The following is a 25,799-nucleotide window of genomic DNA, read 5'->3' as shown; positions in this document are numbered from 1 at the left end:
CTTGAGTATTTCCAGTGAGGGAGACTCCACACCCTCTCTGGATAACCTGTTTCAGGGCTTGGGCACTGAAGTAAGGAAGTTCTTCCTCCATTCAGGTGGAAATTCCTGTGCAACACTTTCTGCCCACTGCCTCTTGTCCTATTGCCCAGCACGACTGAGCAGAGCCCGGTCCATCCTCTGACATCTCCCTTCAGAAATCTAAATAGATTGATGAGGTCGCCCTCTCAGCCACCTCTCTCATCTTTTCCTCCTAAGAGAGATGCTCCAGTTCCTGGAGCATCTTTGCAGACCTTCACTGGACCAGCTCCAGTAGCTCCATGTCTCTCTGGTACTGAGGAGCCCAGAACTGTACACAGCACTCCAGATGTGGCCTCACCAGAGCAGAACGGAGGGGCAGGATCACTATCCTCAACCTGCTGGCAATGCTCTTCCTAATGTACCCTGGGACACAGTTGTCTTCTTGGCACAAGGGCACTGCTGGCTCGAGGACAGCTTGTTGTCCATCAGGCCCTCCAGGACATTCTTGGCAGAGCTGCTTTCCAGCAGGTCAACTCTCAGACTGTGCCACTGGTGCACAGGGTTATTTCTCCCCAGGTACAGGACCCTGCCTTTTCACACCCATCCTTAGTTTACCTGCCCTTCTGATCATTTGCATCCATGTTACAAGACTTCATGAAAACTTGTTCTAAGAAGCTGCAGACTGGCAACTCTTAAAACTGAACAGAACCACCTTTAGCTGATTGCTCGGAAACCTACAAATAAACAAACAGCATTATTGAGGAACAGCCTTCCTCAAAAGCCACCCTGCTCTCTAGCAGAAAGAATGCAATTATTAGGTATTCAGCAGTGACTAATGCCTGACAACCAGGTTTCTATGTTTTAAACATTTCTCCTCTTACTCAAGCACTTATGTCTGGCAAGTTGCAATTCCGCTTTACTGTTATTCACAAACAACTCGTCAAAGCATGTTTGAACTGGAGCAACCATGTACAGTTGTTCAACTCATTTGTCTCTCCTTAATACATGGGATCCTTCGATAGCTGGCCTTACAAAATCCCAGAAGCGATGCCAGAGGTTAAATACTACTTAGGTGGTTTTTACCCTTCACAAAAAGGTTAAGGTTATTTATCTCTGGGAACCGGTTGTCTACAGTGAAAAAAAGGAAAACAAACACTGGACTAAGCTAATTATCCTACAGTTAGCCTTTTACACTTACTAAGCATTTATTTTAGGGTCAGAAGGTATTTAAAACCACCTACATAAAACCAGACACATACTAATGGAAAGAGAAAAGTAGCTCTTCCTATCCCACCCATTCCTCCCAAAATTCCTACTGCCAAGGAAGGCTTCATATCTTGTTTTCAATAACACACATGAGGTACATATGATGAACAAAAACACAGCACAGAAAAGGAGGGAAAGAACATACACACAATATCATATCTCATCAAACATGGCTTCACTTAACATACTGTCCTTCTTCTATTAAAGAATGTACCCTTCCTAACAAGTGTTGCTGATTTCAGGGCTATCACAATATCTGTATCTTCAGGATGTAAACATGTTATTTCAAACCAGATTTTGCTAACAAAAAGAGCATCCTTTACAGATAACTTGATTCAGAATTTTATGATGATAAACTGACTGCATTGACAATCTTTTCCCTTTATTTCCATGAAGAAAATCACTTGAAATAGAAAAGTCAGAGTATGAGCAGCAGCTGGGGAAGGGAAAGCTGCAAATAAAGGCAAGTTATTCCTACAATATATGTCAATAAGCCAAGGCTGATTTTAAGATGTCCCAGTCACCATCTTTGGTTTTTTGCCACCAACCACTTTGGACAACTCTACACTTCCTTGTAGGAAACAACACCAATTTCTTTTTGCTCTCAGGTCTTCTTAGCTTCCATTCCCTCCTTCTGCAGTTTAAAGTCAGATCTGCTCTGTGGACAAGAGCACTGCAGTAGTCACAATATTTATCCCAACTCAACCCACCCTCTTACTTCAATTAACCAACAGTCCGAAGTGTTAAAAACAGGAGACAATTACAGCAGAGATGCCCTGGCTCCATCACCTTTCTAACCAAACCAAGAACCATGTTTTCCCTAAAGCTCAGCAGTTCCTTTTGGAAATAGGCTCTAGCAATGACTGCTTTTTGAATACTGACTTAATTTTCCTGGAGTGCACGTTCAAGACCTCACGGGTACAGTTTATTTGAGTTCTATAATTCACTGGCACAAGAGATGACGCTTGTGGCTGAAGAGAGGGATCCTTTTACTCATACATGAATGAGAATCAATAAAACAAAAGCAAAACCTTAGCTCACCCTCAAGAAAGCAAACTTCTTCCACTGACTTAAGCAATACCATCTCAAGAGCTTCAGCATTTGCAGTCATATTAGGCAAGCAGTTTATACGGTGAGAAAACTTTTAAAATTAACAGATACTGTCAGAATACACAAGCTATGATCACAGCAGATATTTAAGGAAGAGTTCCAATATATTTTAAGTACTAGAAGAATACATCTTGCACTGGACACAGCCTCCACATTTTCGGGAGGTCTCAGTTATTTTATGCTGCTCCCACAACTCTGCTTGAAATGCAGAGGCACCCAAGTCCCACAGCTCATAGTTTTGATCATCCAAATTGGAAGCTCAGCTGTAGATGGTGGCTCCTGCTCCCAAGGAGTAGTACAAGTCACAGTGTTTGTAGCTGCACAGGTAAATGGAAGCTGTGAGATGTGAAGACTGCCATTGATGTCAGGTTTCATGACCACAGCGGTAATGAACTGCAGCAGCTGAGAAGGAACTCTGCTGTCTGTTTTGCTGTTTCTATTCTTAGAAAAGCAACTGCAGGACTGAAGAAGGAGATGGAGTGCTGAAACCCTTTAGAAGCGCCTCACGCTCATGAGTCAGAGCAGTCGCAGAGGGAGCTGAACAGCACATTCCTCCCCAGTGACAGATAAAATACATTAACCACCCAGAAGAACATCAATGCATTCATGAACTGATATCCTAATGCTCTAATATCTTACATACTGCAGATGTAATAACCAGGAGAAAAAAAATTAGTTTGTTTGAAGTCTAGAAGGAGAAGCAAAACAAGGGGAGAGTCTGGCAAGTTTCTCTCACCATGAAGGAATACTTCAAAATAAAAAATCACCACAAGTAAAGGTTATTAAGGGATACTGCAATCAAATGATCAGGCCTAAAAGTTGAAAATTATCCTGACAAGTTTTAAATTACGCACACAAAAATTATCCAGTTAGAAGCACACTGTCACCAAAGTCCTAAAAAGGCAGGTGAACCTGAGCTAAAAGTAAATACACTTCAGATTAACAGATTAACTGCCACTACTTCAGTTTATGTGCAAAGCTGACATCCTGTACTACTCTGGTCATTCCCAGTTACAATGTGGAAGAAAATAATGTCAACCTATGTCCAAAAATGTCTATTTCCAACATGAATAAAGACTAAATTTAAAGGACTGTCTTTAAGATTACCATAACCAAAAAAAAGGATGTAAGCTAAAGATGAATTTTTGCCTTTTCCTCGTCAAAAGCCTCTAACACTAGGGATGACCAAAAAGTTGTACTACCATAAGTGACAGAAGCAAAGAATCATATTTTCATAAAACAAACATCAAAGAGATCCTGAATAGAAGGATCTCATCTAAGTTGTTTGTTACACAGTGCAAAGACAAGATTTACGAAGACTGCTCAATGGAAAGAAACCTCATTTGACAGTCACTGACCACAAGACCTATCGTATGAAAAAAATGTCCCAGGGAATTTTGGCCCAGAGGTGTTTTATTCCTCCTTAAAGAGAGTATGGATTTGGAAATTTTAAGAGACAACCAACACATACAATTTTTTTTTAACCACTGTGCCATTTGTGATTCAAGTCCAAGGTCAGAGGCAATGATGGAAACACCACAGACTCCGTCTCATCACAGAGGTCAGCACTTGCTTAACTAGACCTGTTGTCAGGCAAGACAGCGGGTCCTGTATTTCAGTCTCTTTATCCACAGGAATAATTTCTACAAGCGAGAAAGGATTCTCATCAATTAAATACATGACTTTATATACTGAATCTACATAATACTTCTCCATTGTTTTAAAATGCAAGATTCAAATTTTCAGGGTTTTACCCATAACACTGATGTCTACTTTTAACAAGAGGCAGATTTGATGTTGGACTACCCTAAGTAGGTATCTTAGAAGTCCTTTCCAGTGTACTGTATATTGAAACTACAGTAATTTAACTATGGTTACAATGCAAAACATATCCTAATTTCAAAGAAAACTGTTATCTGTAAGACTGCTTTATGAAAAACAGCCTGGCTTTTCTAGAATTAAAAAGAAGAGTTACTTTGAAAGCAGCAGTTCTGGAATACAACACCACTACAACATTTCCAGCATGCTCTTTTGCAAAAGGTTAGGTACTAGAGAGGAGCAAGAGAGGAGGAAAGAGTGTTGGTTTTCTCTGGAAAAAAACCATACCAATGCTGTTGGGTAAGAAAGATATGCTACAAATACAAAGCTTCCTATTATTGTTACCCTTATCACCCTTTCAAGCAAATAACAGTTGGCTGAGGTTCTGTATTTTTAATAACTTGATCCCAGCAGGTTGCTACAGTACTCTACCCATACTCATCTGCCCCATCACTACTGCTGTGCCCCTAAACAAGCAGGAACAGAGCTGATAAACAGGGTCTGACTCCGCAAACACTAACAGGCAGGAATAAAATTGCTACGGCACTTTCGTCTTTATTTTCCCTTTAAAAACTACTGTTATCTTACAAAAAATACCTGTCTGCTGCATGAGCTGGAGAACTTGCTCCCTCCTGGATTCGTGTCAGAAAATACCGTATGACTTCATGCTCAGCATATAAAGTGGGGGAAGAGGGAGGAAGTGGGATGTTTGGAGTGATGGTGCTTATCTTCCCAAGCAAACACGTGTGTGATGGAGCCCTGCTTTCCCAGGGATGGCTGAACACCTGTCTGCCATGGGGAAGAAGAGAAAGACTCCCTTGTTATGCTTTGCTTGTGTGCCCAGCTTTTGCCTTCCCTATTAAACTGCCTTTGCTTCAACATGGGTTTTCTCACTTTTACTTTCAATTCTCTGCCGGACGAGTGACCCAGCAGCCGTGTGGGACCTGGGGGGTGGCCGAGGTTAAACCACAACAAAGAGCCACTGAGATGATTTAGGGACAGGGCATCTTTCATACGAGGAGAGGCTGAGGCAGCTGGGACTGTTCAGCCTGAAGAAAAAAGTCTTCAGAGGGAAAATTGTACCCATGTGTCAATTCCTGATGGGGGTACAGAGAGAGGTGTAAAGACGACCTAGCCTGACTCTTCCCTGCAGTGTCCAGTGACAGGCTGAGAGGTAATAGAGACAAATAAAAAAATAAGGGATATCCCACTTCAACACAAGGCAAAAACACCCAAACAAACAAACAAAACCAAAAAAAACCACCACCACCCCCCCCAAAAAAAACCAAAAAAAAACAACCAACAAAAAACCAACAACCAAACCACCAAAACATTGTACTACAGTTTGCTTCCAGGTTGCACAATGAGGTTGTGAAATGTCCATCCTTGCAGCGGTTCAAACCCTGACAGGACACGAACCTGTGCAACCTGTTCTAAATGACCTTGCTTTGAGCGAGGGGTGCAGCTATATGATCCTCAGAAGTCCTTTCCAACCTAAACAACTCTGACAGCCTGACATCAGGAGAAAAACAGTTAACAGACCTCTCTCTTTCTTAGTGGATATGTACAGCTACAACAAACCCTACAACTTCATCCTGCAGCATGAGAAGGAACAGCTTTTACAATCGCAAAGCACACACTGCAAATAAAAACTGACAACATTTTTCTGTCTTACTGCTGCAAAGACATAAATCTGAAAGATAGTTCAAATCTTAATATGAAAGAAACAGAGTATGATTCATCTGGGATTACCAACTCAGGCAAAAAAGTGGGACCAGCCCCAGAAGCTTGAGGCAACAATGCATTTTAGTCAGAATACACTATTGTGTTCACTGCTAGGAAGTCTCGATATCTTCATCTGATGATCGTCATTTAGATATTTTTATCTTTAGCTATATTATGGAAAAGTGAACTCTCTATTGAGACTGTTTTGTCTGCACGACAAACATCACACATGTAAGCAGCGAGATTGAGCTGCTTTAAGTTATTCTGAACACCAGGATATTCAAATTACTACTAAATGCTCAGATACAGCTAGTGACACCTACGCAAACACAAAACTAAGAGTAATAAAAAGTAAACAAAAAACCCCAACATGTAAAGTGGGAAGACTCCAATTATTTCCCTTATTATCTTTATTCAAGATATTTATCTAAAATAGTTACCTAAGTTGCTCTTATACTTGAGAAGCAGAAGAGAGTCACTGCAACATCATGGGATAATCTGTGCTGGTGAAAAAACAAACTAGAAGGGGCAAGCCAGCACAATCAGGGCTATCAGAAGATGTCATGATGGGGCAGCAAGCACCAGCTAAGCCAGGATGAATCCTTACAGAACCGTAGTTTGCTATGCTGGAAGACCTGCTGGGCAAGTCTGGTTGGCCCAACAAGAAAAGCATAACCAGTACGAGTCACCCAGGTTACCTTCAAAATTGCTGTGAATTTCTTTTTGAAACAAACTTGTTCAGCATGTTGTGGTCTCTAAAGCACAGTAAGCGTATAGTTTTGTTCTTTCAAAGAACATGTTTAGAACACGCTAAAAACCTGCAACCTCCCCACTCTTTTTGTAAGTTTATGTACAAGAGAACGTTAAACATCCTTGGTACAAAATTTTTGTAGCTGTGTGTCACAGAGACTACAGAGCCACTACTTAGGCAGAGACAGGGTGACAGCTGCTTAATTTTTAGTGGGCTTTGGATTTGTTTGGGGAAAGCAAACCAAAGAAAATATTTTCTCCCTAGGAGAGCGGTGCGAAAGCACACCCTCTGTCACAGTTAAAGTACTGCATCCCAGCAATAACCTCAGCCGTCTTTGCAGAATCAACTGACTAGACAGCAGAAATTACCCAGAGGCAGTACCAAAAACTACAATACCATTACTACAGTTTCCTTTTGAGTCACTAGCAATGGTATGCATTACTAATTTGATCCTGCTGCTTCTCTTTCCAGATGTGAAACTCCCTGTGATGCCAAAAAGACTCATTCATAAGGTACTTCACTTGCCTCAACTGTTAAGGTGGCTGAAAAAGTACAGCTAACACATCATCCGGCCTTAAAAACCTAATAGATACAGGACTAAAGCAGTCAGACAAAACCCTGTCAGCTTCCAGGGGAGATAGTGCCCAGAGAAGAGAGGTTTTCAGCCCTGGAGTAAAGGGATACATTTCAGATTGTGTTACCAATACCAAAAACCAGTATATCCAAACCAAATGTGTGAAAAAGCCCATTAGGATAATGGTCTACGCAGAACAAATGACTCGTGAAATCACAAGCCCGTTTCCTCCAGACAGAGAACTCTCAAAGTGGGGGAAAGGCTGAAACCTGCTCTGCTGCCTCAGCTGTTCACTCTGAGAACCCTGATGTAAACTGGTCAGCTTAGAACAAGCTGGCCAAAACTAATAATCAACAAGTCACCATCCAGGAACACAGCACTCCCACAGCTCCCATTCCACTGCTCAGCTGCTTCTGCAGAGGTGCACACTGAAGGACGCTGTTAGGGATCGAATTTTCTTCTTTATATGACAGAAATAGGGTCTGCACTGTGTAATCCGGAATAACAGAAATAATGAGGAAACTGGACAAAGACTCACTGAAAAAAAAAAAAAAAAATGCACTTGCAAGGCAAAAGCAAGGCTTTAAATAAATAATTCGGAAAAATCTGTAATGCTGCTTCAAGAAGAAAATAAAACACGAGCAGAGTCTGATGGCTACAAAGAAATAAAGATAAGAATCATCTATTATTATAAATAGGTAAATAGGTGGATGCAATCCACACTAGATTTTTCTGCTTTTAAAGTGGACAGATTCAAGTACTGTTTTTTTTCTGGGATCAATACATAAGACTTGAAGGAATTTATTACAGAAATTTAAAGTATATTCACTGATAACCGTTGAGGTGCTCAAAATCAAATCCTGTTAAAAGACTCCCCAAAATTTTCATTGTTACTTAAGAGGAAGCAAGCTCCACCACTACAAAGTTCTGCAAAAATTGCTGGTTTACACTTTAGGGGAAAAAAAAAAGTAAGAGCTAAGGTATTTCAAAAGCCACAGGTCCAGCCATACAGAAAATTCTGCTCTCACTTAACCTAGATCCTCCAGTCAGCCTAGCTGAAAGTAGGGCTTGAAAGAGCAATTTAACTGGTGGCAGATAGCAATGAACCTGCCCAGGAAGAGATAAGCCATTTCCTCTCCTTTTAAGATTTGCACATTGCAAGCTTCCAACATAATAACAAGGAAATCAGGGCATCTTGAAGCTTTTCAGATGTTTTTCCCAAAAAACACAGCTGCAGAAATGACATGACATATGCAGCAATTTTCCAACCAATATCCCAAGGCCATGCTATACCAAGTCTTTATGGGGACAGCAGAAGAACTCAGCCAAATTTAGTAATCATGTACTGCATGAGGGACTGGAGAGGGTGGCCAGCAATGAAAAGACACTTATTGTAAATCTCATTCACATTCTTCATTTGAAAGTTTTAAGTTCCTGTACGATTTGGGACCACAAACTTTCCAGAGCACTACACAAGAAGTTCTTTGAGGAAAAAGGCATGCAGAAAACTGTCACTGGGTTGCAAGAAGAGAGAAAGCAATTTCTCATAGGAAACTGATAAAACACAGCTATTCTAGGGCACTTTTTTACATAATAGAGAGGTAACTCATCAAGTTATGGCATGAAGTGCCATGAAAATCTCTGAAGTGCCTTGAGGTTTATGAAATATGGGAACCAGGAAACTGCAATCAGACTGGAAGTGAGCAAACATTGCTTTTTCTTTACACAAGATGTGGAACTTGCCTGAAACTCCAAGTGAGAGTTTGCAGTCATCTCTCCCTACATACAAACCCTAATTAATAGCATGGCAAAAAGGCCTGATCAGCCCCCAAGCATTAAAGTGCTTAACTCTGAATTGCAGCACTGGGACCAGGTGCAGGCAAGGGTTGCAGCAAGAGGGTACACATCAAGAAAAGATGCCAGAGTGACAACAGTTAAAGACTAAAACCATGTTTCTCAAAACATAAGCTATGTTAAAAAAAAACCTAATTACACTACTAAGCAAGGAAACCATTTTCTCAGTGTTCAAATCAACTGGGCTCAGAAAAACATAGTATTTCAACTATCCTTTAAATAAGTCATATTGATTAAATACAAACAAACAAAACCAGATCTTAATCTGCTTTTCCTCCTCAGGGAAGCAAACTGCATGACTTTAATCACTGGCTGCAAGTTCAAGTCAAGAAAACAATACTATTATTGGAAGTCAAGGTTCTAACTGTGGTAAGATCAGCCCTATACCCCAGTGACCTCAGAACTGAGGAGCTTGTCTCCACTTGAAGGACATCGACCCTTAAAATCCTTTCAACTCAGTCAAGTCTGGACAGACAGAACAGCTACTGAGCGCCTGAACGATCACAAGAACACTGAGAATGCAGATGTAGCATAATCTGAAAATCAATACCCTCAAGCCATAAAACTGGCTCCTAATCAACAGCTGCAGCCATTACTCTCCTCCACCCACACACCTCTGTGCCATCCTCCAGTTCAGTGGGATAGAGTGGCCATATACCACAGAACACACCCAGGCACGGGACATTCTCAAGCTGCTGCATGGAGAGGGACACTTAAAAATGAAAGGCCTGCAAAGAATCCAAAAAAGAACGATACAGATGCAAGAAAGAAGGATAAACCTTAAAGAGAAGCTTTAAATGTTTCCACCATTATGTTTAAGGACTTTAAAAAACTTCTCATCCATGCTAAAAATAACAGTCTTTACAACAAGGAACTTGTAACATGAACAAGAACTGTGAAAACACTGTCCCTTGGACTTGTTAGATACCAGGTTAATTTTTTCCATACAATGGATTTTATAAAGGGGAAACTATGTTCAGTTACCACAAATATAATGAAATAATTTAATCATAAACCAATTCAAAGCTAATGATGTAAATAAATATAATAGCAAATTCCTATATTTAGTATCATGTTTCTGCTTATGCAAATTCCATTATTAAAACAAGAGGCCACAGTAAGTTTGAAAAGCATGCTGGAATGTCCATTACACCAATTCTAGCTGGGAACTTTAGTATTACTTTTGTTGGTATGACACAACAAATGATTCAAGAGAACAAAACCTCTTATTAAATTTGCCCCAGGTTATCCTATACCGGTTCAGCGACTTTTAAGAATGAAGTGTGTGGCCAGGTTTCAGGTTGACAGTAAGCAGAAGCCCATCACAACATCAGAAGTAATACCATTAATGGCATAGTCAGGCTATCACAAACTAAGTAATCAGCAGGAAAAAACCAGCCTCTCTCATTGCATTATTCTAGCTGGTGTTCCTCAAAGGAGCAGCAGAAAGTTAACTGTTCCTAATCTTACAAAAAGTTTAGCTCTCTGCCATCTCCTACTGTTACAAAACAAATAATCCTCTTACACCTGCTGACAACTGCAAGAAGTACCTTGGATTTGTGGCCAACATACACTACTTGGAACTTTAGTAGTACTTTTTACTAACATAAAATGGTCACTCTCTAGAAAGAGATTTATTCAAACATTCTGAGTGGATGATTCCAATACCCATCCTTCATCCTCAGTACACAGACCAGTACTGAATGCACCTTTCAGTGAAATGCCCAGGCTCAAACTGTGAAATATGTTGCTGCAATGACAGTAATTGAGGCTTCTCTTTCTCCCTCTCTTTTCACTCGTCACATTAAAAAAAGAATTTCACAGCTCAAATAAAATAAAATAAAGTTTCTGTGGATTTGGAACAAATGGGGAAAATGACAGCAGAAAAATGTTGGGGAACAAAAAAAGAAGAAGAGACTTCAGAGTACTTAAATTAAAAACTACTTCAGTGCAGAGCAGTTTCTCTGGAGAGCACCCATAAAGGGGTTGAACAACAGAGTTGTGAAACAGACTGTGGAAATGGGCTTCTCCACTTCAAATATAGAAGGGTGCCACAAATGAAAGAAGATACGATGACTCTCAAACTTCTACTTTACAATTAAATGATTAATTTGAATACTTGTTAGTCTGTGGGTAGTAATGGGCACTGTAAGCACTTAAATGCAACCTTTTATGATCTGTGGCTACTAGTGCCTTGGCTTACTCTACTCCTGAAACTCCAGCCAAAAGCCTTACAAATGACTTTTTCTTCAAACAACAACAAAACTAGGGAAAAAAATAGGCTACAGAAGTCTAGCACTTCCACAGATTAAGCGCTTTGGTCAATACCATTCAAACACTGAATTCTACCTCTCCACCCAAATCCTCCATACTTTGCCCAAAGAAACTGAGATCAAACCCAGTGACTGACCAGACAGCCAGATTTACCACACAGTTCTTGCAAAGTATCAGGCAAGGGTGGTAATGGGACTGGAAAAGAAGGGAGGAGGCCACCTGCTAGGGTTCCTTCCCACAGCAGCCACCCAAAATAACCCTTTGCCTTCCTTCACTGACGCACAGTGACACCACTCGCGGTTACATGAACTCAGCTCTGCATTGGAGCTTTTAATGTTCAGTAGGACGTTAAAACAAATCACGGAATGTAAACAATAAAGGAAAAAGGGTATGTTTCGGTATTTTCTCCCTACGAAAGAGAGGAGGAACAGAAGCACCCCTCCAGCCTGCAGAAATCTTGTCAAACTCCAGAAGCCCAAGACAGGCATCAAATGATCTTCAGTGTTTCCAGACACGTTAACCAAAACAACAGAATTACCTGCGCAAAGACCTTGCTGTTGTCCCATTCCCTTCCTCTGTTACTACATTAGAAGACCAAAGTATTAGGTTTGATAATACAAATGGAAGAGTTCCAAATACAAAAAACCCCCATCTGTTCATTTTCATGTCATCCACTCCATGCCAGAGGTTTAAAAGACATTTATACTAACCATGCCTGCATCTGGAAACATTTTTACAAATGTAAACTGAACCTCAGAGGTCCTTCATTCTCTATTAATGTATACACAGGCTATGGTTCTATTTATTTCCAAGTAATGCTGTTGACAGGAGCAACAACAACTGAATTTCATGCCAGAGAAACCACAGGAAATAAAAATGGGTAACAAAGAAGAATGCATTTGGAAAGCAAACTGGCAGCTATCAGAGTTGGAGATTTGCCAGGCCATCTATATATATATTTATGCATATCAAAATAGGACAGGTTCAGGTACAAAACTCAACGGGCCACACTTCCAATGTGATGCCTTCAAGAGTGGTGCAGCAGTGGTACAGAACCCTTCCTGACAGACTCTAATGCTGCCTACAACCCACACCATTGCTCTCTCCCAGGTTTTCCCAAATATACTCAAATATACCCTGACCTTCATGCTTCTACATGTCCCTGGGTCAGATTCACAACTGATTTTTTTCTTTGACTCTGACCTGTCTACAGTAATCTGAGCATCACTGCTCTTTCTTGAGAGTTTGATGTGGTTTTAAAAGGAAAATTAATAGTATCCTAGGCAAAATCAGGATGGAGTTTCAGTCATCAGGTTGATGCCCTTCCAGTCCTTTTTTCAGGAGTCTACATGAATTTCTGTTTAACATAGAGCAGAAGGTATTAAAAGCTCAATTTACTAAGTTCTTTTGCCAGTTAGCCTTTTTCCCAATATTAAGAGTGAAGAGTATTCGGCATTTGCCTTTCGGATCTAAAAGACTATGATAGGCAAGGTGCACTAAACCCCACAGGAAAGGATGCTGCTGCCAGCACCATCTGCCGCTGCCAGGTTAACGTGTTGCTCCAGAAGCGGAAGTAACAAATGCTGATTTCCCAAAAACCCACTGTCTAACCTCCTTCTCCCCCTACAGGATGGACAAGACACGCTGGCACTGGCAAACCCTGAATCACTGATGCACTGTTTGAACAAGCAGCACATGTCAAGACATACAATGGCTGAGCCTGCCTGCACTACCCTCAGCTGAGGCACAAACTTGGGTCTCTCTCCTCCGCTCAGCTGTCAATTTTCACAAAACTCATGAGAACACAATTATGCCCGAAATCCGAACCATCTGGTCAACTGCAGACAGATTTGCAAGGAAGCAAATCAAAAGTGTGGGAGAGGTGAGAGAAAGAATAGCTGTTAAACAATCAGCTTAATCTCATCAGAAAACTACTTAAATAGGGTCACGTTTATCTACATGGGTAATATATACCCAAGTCATAAAATTACACTAAAATGGTGTTTGATGGCCCACCTTAAACACCACACTCAAACATAACTGCTGCTTAAATTAACCAAAAGTACGTGTTCTTAATATTGACGGGGTTTTTTTCTCCCCCAGTTCTGGCAAGCAAACACAGACACTATGGACTTTTTCACAGAAACTCCACTTTTGTAACTACGGGATGCTAGAAAACTAATTTAACTGAATGTTAAGAGAAGTCAGACAAAGTCCTCCCTTTTGCCACCAAAAAAACCCAAATCCACAAGCACTCATACCACTGTCCTAAAGAGTCAATTTTCCTGAAACCATGTCTTCCCAAACAGCAGCAGCTCTGCCCCTTGCTCTTAGAACACCATTTCTATTTTTAGCTCCACCTAAGTGAGAAGCAGTAATAAAGCTATTAATCTTTCCTCTCCTCCTTCACTTAAATTACAAAACTGAGGTGAGTCTCTAAGCTATTAACTATTAAACTCCTTAAAAAGGGACAATTCCTTACCCTTTAGAACGGTAACAGTTAAAAAAGACATTTTATGGTTATGTTGTATGAATCAAAAGAAGTAACACCATAGGCATTACCTGGTAAAGCATTTGTGAAAAGGTATAATGGAAGTATCTAAGAAAAAACCTAAACATAACCTCCAGGTGCTACTGTCTCATTACATCTCATAGACTTGCAATGTTCTACCTTTTAATGAGAACACTAAAAATTCCCTTCTCCTTCACAGAGAGTAAAGAAGATTGAATCTTTTTTATTCTGCCCAGGAAACCAAATCACTGAGTTGTCCAATTTGGTTCTACTTTGAGTTCAGCTGTGAGTGAAATGGTTCTGGCTTGATTTCAGCCTACACCAATGAGGCTGATGACCCTCTTAGAGAGGTCTTAATTCTTCAATAGCTTTAGAAAAACTGAGACAAAACTACTGAACTGTGAAGCTGAACCACTGGTATTTTTTTAGTATTATTCTCCATTCTGTTCTTTACATACTTTGTAACAGAAGGTATAGTTGTTCATGGGGATAAAACTTTCCCTAAGCTCTCCACCATGATACTCATCTATTTCCTAAACTGCTGCTTTACTTAAATGTTTATTACTTTATATTGTTCAACACCAAACATTCTGCATTGTGTTGGCTATACATACAGCTTAAGTACTTTAGAAGTTTTCTACAATTGTCTCTGTAGCTGACAAATTCAAATAGTACACATACAAAACTTTAGAGAAACCCCATTGCTGAGCCTGCACCACTGGTCTTCTTATTTCTTTATGAACTAGTTTTCAGTTTATTCTAGTCCTTTGTTCTCACCCTAAGCTTAGTCTTCTTCTTTAAAAGAATTTGGCAGAAAGCACTTTTCCAGTCTAAACCAGTTAAGAAAATAGTAAGAAAAGATGGAAGTCTACTTCAGTAACATTCACTGAACATACTAAAGCCCCATCCTGCATAGGACTGCTCTTCTGAATTGAGGCCATAAGCAATAGTTAAAAAAATCATCTAAAGCTGGTGATGCCACCAAAAGATGGATTCCCTTCCTCTTTCTCTTTGCACCTACCTTCTCTCACCACGCCCACAAAGAAACTGGGTTAGGGACTGTGTCTTCTACCTCACCCAGCAAAAAAAGGGGTGGACGGGTACTTTTAGCATGGGCCAGAGCCGGCTGTGATCCAGATCACCTCAAATCATTAAATATCTGCCCAATAAACTGAAGCAGTGGTAGGATGAGTCTGAAAGGCTGGAACTGGCTTTCTTCTGTGGCAGTCCCTGCTAGAAATGCTTTGTGGGGGGAGAGGGAAAACACAGAACAGCCTCATACACAGAATCCCTCACTGGTGTCATGGAACATTTTTGGGAATGCAAACATATTAGCTTTATTTATTTCAGTAAGTGCACACACAAGTGGCTGGACTCCTATCTGAGCCATGCTGGCTGCAAGAGCAGTGCAATTCCATGCCCATGCAATCATGCATTTGACGTGTCATCCTCGGCATCAGAGTTTACATCCCACTGCAGCAAACACGAGCAGATTACGTATCTTGGAGCTGTAGTTTGGCTCTGTTCACACTGGGGAGTTACACCACTATGTTTATATTCCATAAAGGATTTACTAACTACCCTGTCTAATTAAGGTTGCACAACTCTTCTACTTTTCAGCACTTGCCAAACTAACCTTTGGCGAGACTTTTCTGTCCCTCTCACACACGACAGAAAAAGGGAAAGTGACGTATTGTTTGAGCCTCATTCTAAAAATGTAATTTCTCAGAACAGAATTTCAGAGAAAATAAGTTTTCTTCTCTGCAGTAAACATTCCGTTTTTTTTTCTCCATCTTAAAAATCCCTAAAACTTCCAGGCTTTAGAAGAGCTACATTAAATGAGAGTGGAAAATTGACATAATCTTTGGCATAAAGACATAATCTCTGACACTTTCCAATCTCTGAGACATGATGACACTGTTCAAGTGCAAAAAAATTTTCACTGCAAAGAATTTGTGGACAAAATATTTAACTTTCTAAGATTTTGTTTGTCCAAATCACAGACGGACAAATGCTTTCCTGTAATTATTTCACATGGTTCCTAAAAGCTTACCATCATGGAAAAGAACAGGAAAAGGTAAAGAGAACAGAGACAGATCTCTCAGGTATTCTTAGTCATATCCCTTTCATAATGAAGGGAGAAGTAAGAAGACTAATGTGACTAGATATGCTAAAAACAAGGGCCCAGATGATGAACTAGGGGGGATAAAAACACATGCTAAAAATAGCAAACTCACCCACAAGGAGCCATAGAACCCAGAATTCCTAAAACTTTGTTTCCTTTTGGCTGCGAGCATATGAGCTAATTTAGAAGCATTCCACAGCCATTGCTGTACTTAAAATTACAGAATCACACCTTTCTGTACATTTACTCATCAATAATTTCATCTTTACTATGCTTTGGCAGGCTTGCAATAGTTCTTGTATTACACAGACTAGGTGAAACAGGAACAGAGACTAACCTGCTTTAAAAAAAGAAAAAACCAAACAACAATAAAAAGGACTTAAAGAGCAACGAACAACAAAAACAATAGTGTGTGCTTTTACACTAAGCTTTGTGCCTGGAGGCAGCAGCTTTCTGAAACAACAAAACAATTCAGAGAATATTTCATTTATCTAATCGCTTGGAATGACCCTTTACAGTGAAATGATACAACAGTAAAATTAATTATAAGCTTTTCTGCTTTTGACACATTAGATTACGCTTGCTGGCATTAGAGGAGCTACAGAGAAGTGTGGTAACTATAACACATGTCCCCAAAAGGAGAGATGGGGATTTCCTGATGTGATTTCTCATGCCACTGGAAAAGGACAAGGGTCTTTGTACAGCACGCTCTACAGACGCATCACGTGCACAAAGAAGTTGACACCAAGTTCGCTGCACACCTTCCCTCCACTTACACAAAGCTGCAATGGGCCTTTGCTCCGAGGCCACGGTGGGAACAGCTCCAAGGTCCCCCAACTCATTCAACTCTGACCCCTGCTTATCGAGACAGCTCAAAAGGTAAACACAAACTTCCTCTTACAAGCAGCAAAACGAATGAAAGGATTCCTGCTTGATCTCAGCATAACCTACCCATCAGGGAAAGCTTCATTTAAGTCAGAGACTGCCTAGAAACTCAACGCACCGCCACAGCATAAACCAGAAGTTTATGTGCGGTACGTTGCTACCCAAATCTACTGAGTCACATGATGTAGTATTCTACATTTTAAGAACGTTAACAGGAACAATTTTCCTTCTCCATTTCACACATTGCCTGACCTCAAAAGCAGAAGTTGTCTCCCCATGCTTCTCCCTGCCCAGTCCCCAGAGTAGTGACCAGACCCAAAAGCAAAATACTGCCAGTGAAAATCACACTGTAGGAACTGAGGAGAGCAGAACCAATGACAGGATCAGAGGCATAGATAGGTCTCCTGAAATAACACTGCCTGCCTTTTATGGGACAAAATATTTACTCTATCTCATCTGCTGTCTTTCAGCTTCTGCTGCACTTCCTGCCCAAGGAGAGGGGCCAACCTGTCACAAGAAGCAGCACAGACAGCAAATGTTGTCTGCACCAAGGAAGTGTCGTCACAGCAACTCCACCTGTATCTTTTACAGCTCTGTAAGACAAAAATATTTGCATTCTTAGAAGGTTAGAGGAATTAAGGCTGTTGACTGATAAAATGGAAACAAGATTTTGCATTAGGAAGGAAAAAAAAAGAGTGTGACTGCTGAAAAAATTATAGAGTGGTCACATCCTAATCACATGTATAAATCAGCCAATAAAAGCTAAACCACTTGGGAGGAGATGGGGACAATTAAAAATCAAAAATCTCAATCTCAGCTTTTCTCTACTCGGCTGAACAGATAAGGAAAGAGAAATTCTCCTCACCTAACAAAACCTGACAATCCTTACAGACAGCCTTCAAAATTAGTCACCATCCTGGCTGACACAGAACAGTAACACCACAGGATCGGCTCACTTTTAATTAAGCTCTGCATCATTATACCAGCAAGCATAGTCACAGCACTAGGAGTTTTTTAGCGTGTGGTAACAGGTGTATTACTCTCTTCCACATGCCCACGGCCCACTGACCTATCCAATACCACTGCAAGACTCTGCGTCACTGAGAGGCTGAAACACGAGGTTTTGTCAGGGCGTCCTCTTGGCTGCTGGAGTCTGAAGCACTCCAGGCACAGTTCTGAAGAACCCCTTCCCCAGGTGCACACAACAAGCCTGCAGGACTTCTCTCCCCCGGTGCTGACATTAGAGCAGACGATGGCCGCGGCCAGAGGCCGCTCGCCCTCCGCCAGCCCCTGGCGCAGGCTGGGCACGAGCCCCGCTCCCTGCGGCGGGACCGAGCCGGCCGGAGCACGGCGGAGCAGAACGCCAGCATCCCGAGTGTCAGGACTGCACTGCCAGCTGGTCACTCTGCTGCCCTGGACGCTCCTGACTGCAACACTGCAACAACACCATCGCAGGCTCCTACCGACCCCTGCATTCAGACAGCAGCAGAGGGCACAAAACAGATTGTCTATGAGGAATTAATTAAGCAAGCTTCTCTCTAGCGGTCCTGGTTTTGGTGATTTTATTAGGTACGTGGGTATTACACTCAGCCTGCAATACCAGACCAAAGAAGACGCAATCTGTAAGACTGCTTTGAAACTAGTTTTGTAGGTGAGCAAAAGGTCATCAGAAATTCACCACCACAGATATGTTCCACCTCCCTCCCATCTACTGCACTATTTAGTGCTATCTGGTGTACTCATATATTAAATGACAAATTATAGTACAGGGGGAAAAGGTACTTGCCAACAAAGGATCAAGCACTCTTGAGTTTGCTTTTTTTAGAATGCATCTTCCAACAAATGCAGGAAAATATTTAGAAGTATTATTCAAAGGTGCCTTTCAAATCACACTAATATGCAGATGCCAAGTGCCCTGGCTGAACAGCTCCTACAAGAGGAATGTAATTATTTAAAAAGCCTTAAAAAAAGGATATTTAGAAGAGTTGTGAGAAGGCCTTTCTGAAATCATATACAAATAAAATAACATTGCTAGACTGTCTGTACACTCTTCATAAAAAGATACTTAGCTTTCATTTTCGTAAGAAACCCTATGGAGCTCAAGAGAACAGAGATATTTATCATACTCTGCCCTTTAAAAATCAAAGTAAACCAATCATGCACAAGTCCTCTCCCACACTTGCGTCTTAAGAAGAAAAAGATCAGGGAGAGGATAGTGACCTTTACAATTGCTCTTCCCAGTCCTTTATTTTGCTTGTCCCATCATATGCTATCTCTTTACATAATAGCAAGTGCATCTGCAAACAGAAACACCTGCGTTTATCAAAAAGCACAGATCAGAGCTACTCAGATAGAGTAATAGATCAGGTAATTTCTGTCATAAAGCCTCTATGATCCTAACAAAACCCCCCAGGTTTAGACAGGGGTGAGGAAGAGAAGGCCAGAAAGGAGTTCTTCCTCTGCTCTTGCAGCTATATTCAATAAAATATACCAACAATTATGCAACAGCAGCAAAGCCCAGAAGGATAAGCTATAGCACTCTCCACATTCTCCTCATTTGGTGTCGAGCTTTCTCCTACACGTCACACACAAATTACAGGAGCAAAAAAGTCCGCCCTGAATCTATTTCGCAGGCTGAGTTTAAGTCCCTAATTGCAAATGATTTTTGTCGCTTCTTACCCAAGAGATGGCCCAAGCTTGTAAAGGGAAAAAATAAATAAACTAGAGAACAAAAACATACTTGCAACACAACTGAAGCAGACCATTTCCTCCAATTAAAAGACAAGCAAACTTATTTATCTGGGTACCCTCTTAAAGATGAACAAACCAAGACAAAAACCCTTCCCCAACTACTCTGCTAGTCAAAAGAGGAAACTTTAACCTTTTCAATTAACCCATGCACACCCACTATCTTGCATTTACTTTTGCAAAGATAGAGCACACTGAAGCCTACCTTTGACTTAGTTTGTTGGAATTTAAAACAGAAGAATTCCGGAGAAATGTCTCTTTCAGACGGATCACTGCAAGTCTTGGACACCAACTCTAATAAAGCAGTATTTCAACTCTGAGTTAGTTATGTCATACTGTATAAAAAACAATGGACCTAGTGACAGCTTTTTATAAATCTATTAATCTGAAAAAGACACAGAGATTACCCTGTCTGCATATATTGAAGCCAGAAGGATACTGGGTGAAATGAAACCTTCCAGGTTTCTGCAAGCGGTAGTGAGCACTGATGAGGTTAAAGAAAGGACAAAGAAATAAGCTGCTCTTTCTCGTTCATAGCTTTCAGTACAAAACACGTTAACACCTTCATGTCAAATAAAATGCATTTAAACTAAACTTTCATACAAGCATTTGCTCAAAATCCTCCCCAAAAGCCATGCTTCATAGTGAAAAGCAAAAAGAAGGACCTCCTTACCCATACACCATCCCATAAAACACTTCCGCATAGCAGTTTATAAATACTTCAAACAAATATACTAAGACACTTCAAGACTATAAAACAGATTATTTCAAACTGTCAAGATATATCAGCAGCACCAACCAACAGATGCTTCAGGAAGATTCTAGGATATGCAGATCATGCTAAGACCACCTTCCAAGCAACAGGCAAAAGAAACCACACAGTTCTGCAGTCAGCAGTAAAACTACCCTGAGGAAATGGCTTTCAAAAATTGTCATGGGACAATGAATTTTAACCAGCACATTCAGTACACACAGTGAATCCTCGGGGTCATGAGCTGTATGACTTTAACATCACCATTATGTCCATAAACTTTCCCATTTCCAATTAATAATACACAAGACACCTTGAAAGTCAATCCTTCCTTCTGGAAGGCCTTTGTGCTTTACGACATAAAGCAGACTTTTACAAGTGTACCTGCCACTGCAAGCACCATGTGGACTTCTTTTAATGAGCAAACATATAAAAGGGTTTTTAAACAGCATATCTGGATAAGCTTGAGCTGTACCAGGCAAGGCATTTTTGAAGCAGTGCAACGTTGCGACAGTTCTAGCCCGACAGATCAGAGTCTAGCTTGCTGCTGCTGCTGCCATCTCCTTAACAAGAACGGGAAGCTCACCTAGAGTATCCACAGAAATTTGTGCATCTCGGAAAGGCACACGACAGGGTACCAAAAGCCACGCTGGCACAGAGGCGTCAGCTCTCGTTGCCTAACAAGACTCCGTCTGGGTCAACACTGACTTTCTGACTAATCAGGAGTCTGACCAGACTCCAGAGCTGTGTGCTGCCATTCCTTGTTTTTCTTGTTTACACAAGACCTGCAGATGCAGCCTGGGCAGAAGAGAAGGAAAGAATTTTAGGAGGGCTGCTCATACTTTGCACTTGGTAGATTCATTTCTTCCCTTTCCAAAGCACATACAAAGAACTGATGGCTGTTTTTTTGCACGAAGTGCAGTAGCCAGGATGAAAATCAGTGCATTCGAGGACAAGACCAGAGCCTTCCTTAATAATTCAGTTCAGTCCATCACCTTGATGAGCCTATGAATACTAAACGAGCAAAAACAAGTTCAGTAATAACCACAAAGCAAGCATGCAGAGGGAAAAACCCTACAGATACTGTAATTAGCTCTGCTAACAGTAAAATGAAGAGTCATACAGTTGAGAAATATTCCGTATCACTACTTGAATGAAAAAGGTTTCTTCTGTTTCCCTCTGTTCTGAAACGGCAGAAAAGACAGTTGCTGTTGCAAGGAATAGAAGACCTGCTCTTCTGACAAGAGCTTTGTGTCAAACTGCTTAGCCTTGTCTCCTGATACTTCTAAGGTGAGATGATTTAGAGATGCACTCGGTTAATATAAGAAAAGTTCAGTTCTACCAGCTATATGCACAGTACGAATCACCTCTCTTTTGAAGAGATGTATCGTTTTCATGTAGCACTAAAATAAGTGTGATCGAGATGCTAAGGAGAAGTCATATTTCCCATTTTACTAGGACAAAACACTGACTGCTAAACACTTACATATAAACATATAAAGTTTCTAGCCATTATTTAAATTTTTTTTCAGCACACAGCATCTCAACCCAGAAACACATCTGCGTAAGACACCTGAAAGAAAAACATCCTGCATATCTACTACATTCAGATATTCCCCTAAACATTCCCTTATGAAAACAGTCTATTAACACATTAGCATGTTTTAAATGAATAAGACATTCTTACCTGTGTATCCTGCCCACCAGCCCCAGGAAGCCACCATGGCTAAAAGCCATTTAAATAACACTCCTTCGATATACCAGAAGCTTTTACTGTCCAATATTCGGAGAGGCTGCAGCACAATTAAATACAGGACGTAGGACGGAATAGCAACCAGGTTATTGGCGACCATAAAAGCGAACCTGAGGAGTGCTTTCAGGCAGGTATAGCCCACCCTCTGGGCCCGCTCTAGAGTCACGGCCATGCTCTTCCCGGCGGAGGGCGCGGGACGGTCCTGCGGGCAGAGGGAGAACGAGGTGGCACAGGCAGCGCTCCCCGAGCGCGGACAGCCAAAGCAAGGCGGCACAGGCAGCGCTCCCCGAGGGGGCGAGGCGCGGCTGTCCGCCGGCGCGGCTCCGGCCCCGGCCCCGGCCCGCTCCCGCCTCGGCCGTGACTCACCGGGCAGGCGACGACCCCAGCCCCAGGGGCACGAAGGCTCCGGCGCGACCCTCCGGCCGGCGCCGTCCCCGGGCTCCGGGGGTCCCCAGCCCGCACTCCCGGCGGGGCACACACGCGTGCTCCGGCCGCCCTCCATCTCCCCCTCCCCGAAAAGGCGGCGGGCGCCAGGGCGGCTGCCGGCGGCCTCTCCCCCGCCCCGGCTGACAGGAGCCCGGGCCCGCGGGGCGGGAGGCAGCGGGCGGCGGCGGCGGCCCTGCCGCGGGACTCACCTCCGGCGGGGCGGCGGGGCGGCGGCGGAAGCGGCGGGGCTGGGGGAGCTGGGCCCGGCGGCGGCGGTCTCGGCTGGCGGCGGCGGCTGGCGGCGGCTCATGGACCCGGAGGTGGCTGGCCCGGCCGCGGCAGCGCTGCTCGCCCTGCGGCTCCCTGCGGAGGGAGAGAGGGGGGCGGGCGGCGTGAGCGCGGGGGAGGCGGGAGCGCCGGGCCGGGCGGGCAGGCGCAGACCGCGGGTTCACCTCGGTTCTCCCGCGCCCGCGGCCGGGCCTGGCACGCTTCGCTCTCCCATCCCCTCCCCTCTCTTACCCGCGCCCTCCCCGCCGGTTCGGCTCGGCGCTCCGCGGGCGGAACCGCGCCGAGCCCCGGCCCCGCAAAGGGCAGGCGGTGTCGCGGGCGGGGGGAGGACCCTGCACCTGCCGGGGGCGGGAGTTCGTACCTCGGCACCGCCGCCGCCTGCGACTCTCCGCCGCGGGTTCATGCCGGGCGCTGGGGCCGCGCTCCCCGCCCCCGCCGCGTCCGCCGTGACCGCCCGGGAGCGGGGCTGGCGCTACGGCGAGCGCCGCCCCCGCCGGGCAGCGCGCAGCCCCCCGCAGCCTCCCGCTCTCACGCAGGCAGACAGACAGACAGACAGACAGACGGACGTGCAGAGACCCTGGGACAGGTGGCGGAGTGCAGCCGCCCCCGCCGCAGCGCCTCCCGGGCCGGGCCGCGGACACCCGCGCTCCGCGGAGGGGGCACGGGCAGGGGCTGCCCCCAGAGCTTCTGCGCCCGTCCCGGAGCCGGGCGGGGCGACGCCGGGACGAGCCGGGGAATGGCCTGAAGTTGTGTCAAGGGAGGTTTAATTTGGATATCCGGAAAAGGTTCTTCACGCAGAGGATGGCTGGACCCTGGAACAGGCTCCCCAGGGCAGCGGTCACCGCACCAAGGCTGGCACAGCTCGGGAAGCGTGTGGCACACGGCCTCTCAGGCACAGGGCGGGACTCCTGCGGGTGTCCTGTGCGGGGCCGGGCCTTGGATTCGATGAGCCCTCTGCATCCCATATAACCCTGGTTCTGTGACTAGGGAGCGGCAAGGCTCGGCCCCACGACTCGCCCTTGCTTTTTGGTTAAAGTCGGGCAATCGGGGAAGGTAGAAGAGAACGCTCCCACAGGTTCCCTCACACCACCAGAAAGACCCTTTGGGCCCAGACAGCAACAGTGCAGTTTGCCTTGTCCTTATAGTCATAAGTCCCTTGTGCGTGCTTTTTATAGATCGGCTTCAGTTTTCTTCCTCCTCTCTCACCCCTCCCCATCAGCCACAAACATCATCCATCCACCTCCAAAGCAACTCTGCAATGGTCTCCAACCTACAGAGATACCTGACCTCAGCACAGGTACCTCTGACCTCTACAGATACCTCTGCCCTCAGCTGAGGGCAGAGACTTTACAGCCCCATCCAGAGAAGCTACAGCTTTACAAAACCACTCCAGGGTGAGGATTTTTTTGCCTTCTGTGTAACTACGTTGTCCCTTGTGGCAATAGAGGACTGTTGCCTCTTGTCTGTTCGCTGTGCCTGCCAGACACAGGTCTGCTCCTGTCCTCTCTGTAACCCCTGAAGTGGCGATGCAGGAGCACTGCCAGACCTCCTTCAGCCCTCCCTGGCCTGACCTGGCTGTTCCCGCAGCTTACTTCAACTTAACACTGAACAGAATGGCTTTGCGAGTGATTTTAACTCTGCTTGCATTCTCAAAGAAGAGCAGCAGCTGAAACCACCTTAACAAGGAGACATGCTGGAAGGTCTTTTGAGCTGAAAAAGGAAAGAAAAAAAAAAAGAAAAAGAAAAAAAGAAGACGTTCAAATTGTAATATGCGGACTGAAAAACATATCAGTTTCACATACTAACCACGCCATGTTGTAAAGCTAGTCTACCGTTTCCTAGACAATGAGGCTTCAGAGATGGCTGTGCCATCAACAAAATTAAATCCCAACCTCCGTTCCAGGAAGCAAACAAAGTTGTTATTGCAGATAAATTTAATTTGAGAACTTAAAAATACAAACAACCAAATAATACCATCATGTTCTATTTGAGCAAAACAAAACAACACTAAACTTCTGACCTTTTTGACAAAAAGGACACGTCTTGCATAAGGGTTTCCAAGTTTCAGCGGTTCTTTGCCTGTGCTATTTTTATTCCTAGGTTAAACCTGACAGTTGTTCTCGGTAATCGTTGTGCAGTCAGCTTGAGCTGTTCTGAAGTGCTACCAGCATCAGTAGAACTTGAGTTTTATGTTGGGTTTGGGGTTTTTTTCCATATGTCTCATGCAAACAACTCTGGGTATATGCTTGAAGTTATTCTCAGCTGAATTTTGCTCCAAAATTCTCAGGTAGAAAAAGGAAAATTTTTAGGCCATAATTAAGGATACATTTTAATTTTTTACATCCAACAGCAAAATGAAGCTTAGTTTATCTATAATTCCATTATTTTAAAATATTAATTATAATGAATTTTTAGAAAATTTTATTTATCCTAATTTTATTCACACTGCACAGTTTCAAACACTATTCTGACATCTGATGCATCCAATGAGGGACTGCAGAAATGATGTTAGACAAGTAATGAATTAGGCAATTTATCCTGCAGAAAGGAATTGCACAGGGGGAAGCAGCAGTACAAAGCATTCATTCTTTGTCAGTGACTGCCTTAGAGCTTAGGAAGCTGTGGTTTAGCATTCTGCTGAATGAGCTCGTAGCAAAGACCCACCCCTATTCCTCATTTCCTGGCCTTCCCATGGACAACCCAGGTCCTAGGAAGTGTGCACAATGAAATAACCCTACTGCTCTCGCCAAGCCAGCTGTGCCACCCAGTCTGAGCCTCTGAAGAATCCTTTCTAATACAAAGGTAGATATGTGCCATTACTGCAAACGAAAAGAAGGCGACAACTAAAAGCAGCAATTTTTTATTAGGTCAATAAGCCCGAAGCCCCGAAGTATCACAAGTGATTTTTGGTTTTGATTTTC

The 25,799-nt window shown here is 43.2% G+C and overlaps 1 protein-coding gene across 2 annotated transcripts in view; it reads right to left on the bottom strand.

Moving 5' to 3' along the window:
- Positions 1-22,852, bottom strand: part of LPGAT1 (lysophosphatidylglycerol acyltransferase 1) — a 59,731-nt gene extending 36,879 nt beyond the window's left edge. The window contains exons 1-2 of one of the 2 annotated variants that reach the window (XM_040058322.2): positions 22,800-22,852; positions 22,099-22,366 (exon numbers count right to left, since the gene is read on the bottom strand). In XM_040058322.2, the coding sequence (XP_039914256.1) occupies positions 22,099-22,336 (238 nt within the window). In that variant the 5' untranslated portion in view covers positions 22,337-22,366; positions 22,800-22,852. Of the gene's footprint in view, positions 1-633; positions 753-22,098; positions 22,367-22,799 lie in introns of those variants that run through there. The other variant, XM_040058323.2, reaches the window with a different exon arrangement.
- Between the last annotated feature and the right edge of the window lie 2,947 nt (positions 22,853-25,799).

The sequence above is a fragment of the Hirundo rustica genome, chromosome 3 (genome assembly GCF_015227805.2).
Source record: "Hirundo rustica isolate bHirRus1 chromosome 3, bHirRus1.pri.v3, whole genome shotgun sequence".
NCBI lineage: Eukaryota > Metazoa > Chordata > Aves > Passeriformes > Hirundinidae > Hirundo > Hirundo rustica.
The sequence above is the reverse complement of the archived record's forward strand: the minus strand, read 5'-3'. Positions and strand labels throughout refer to the sequence as shown.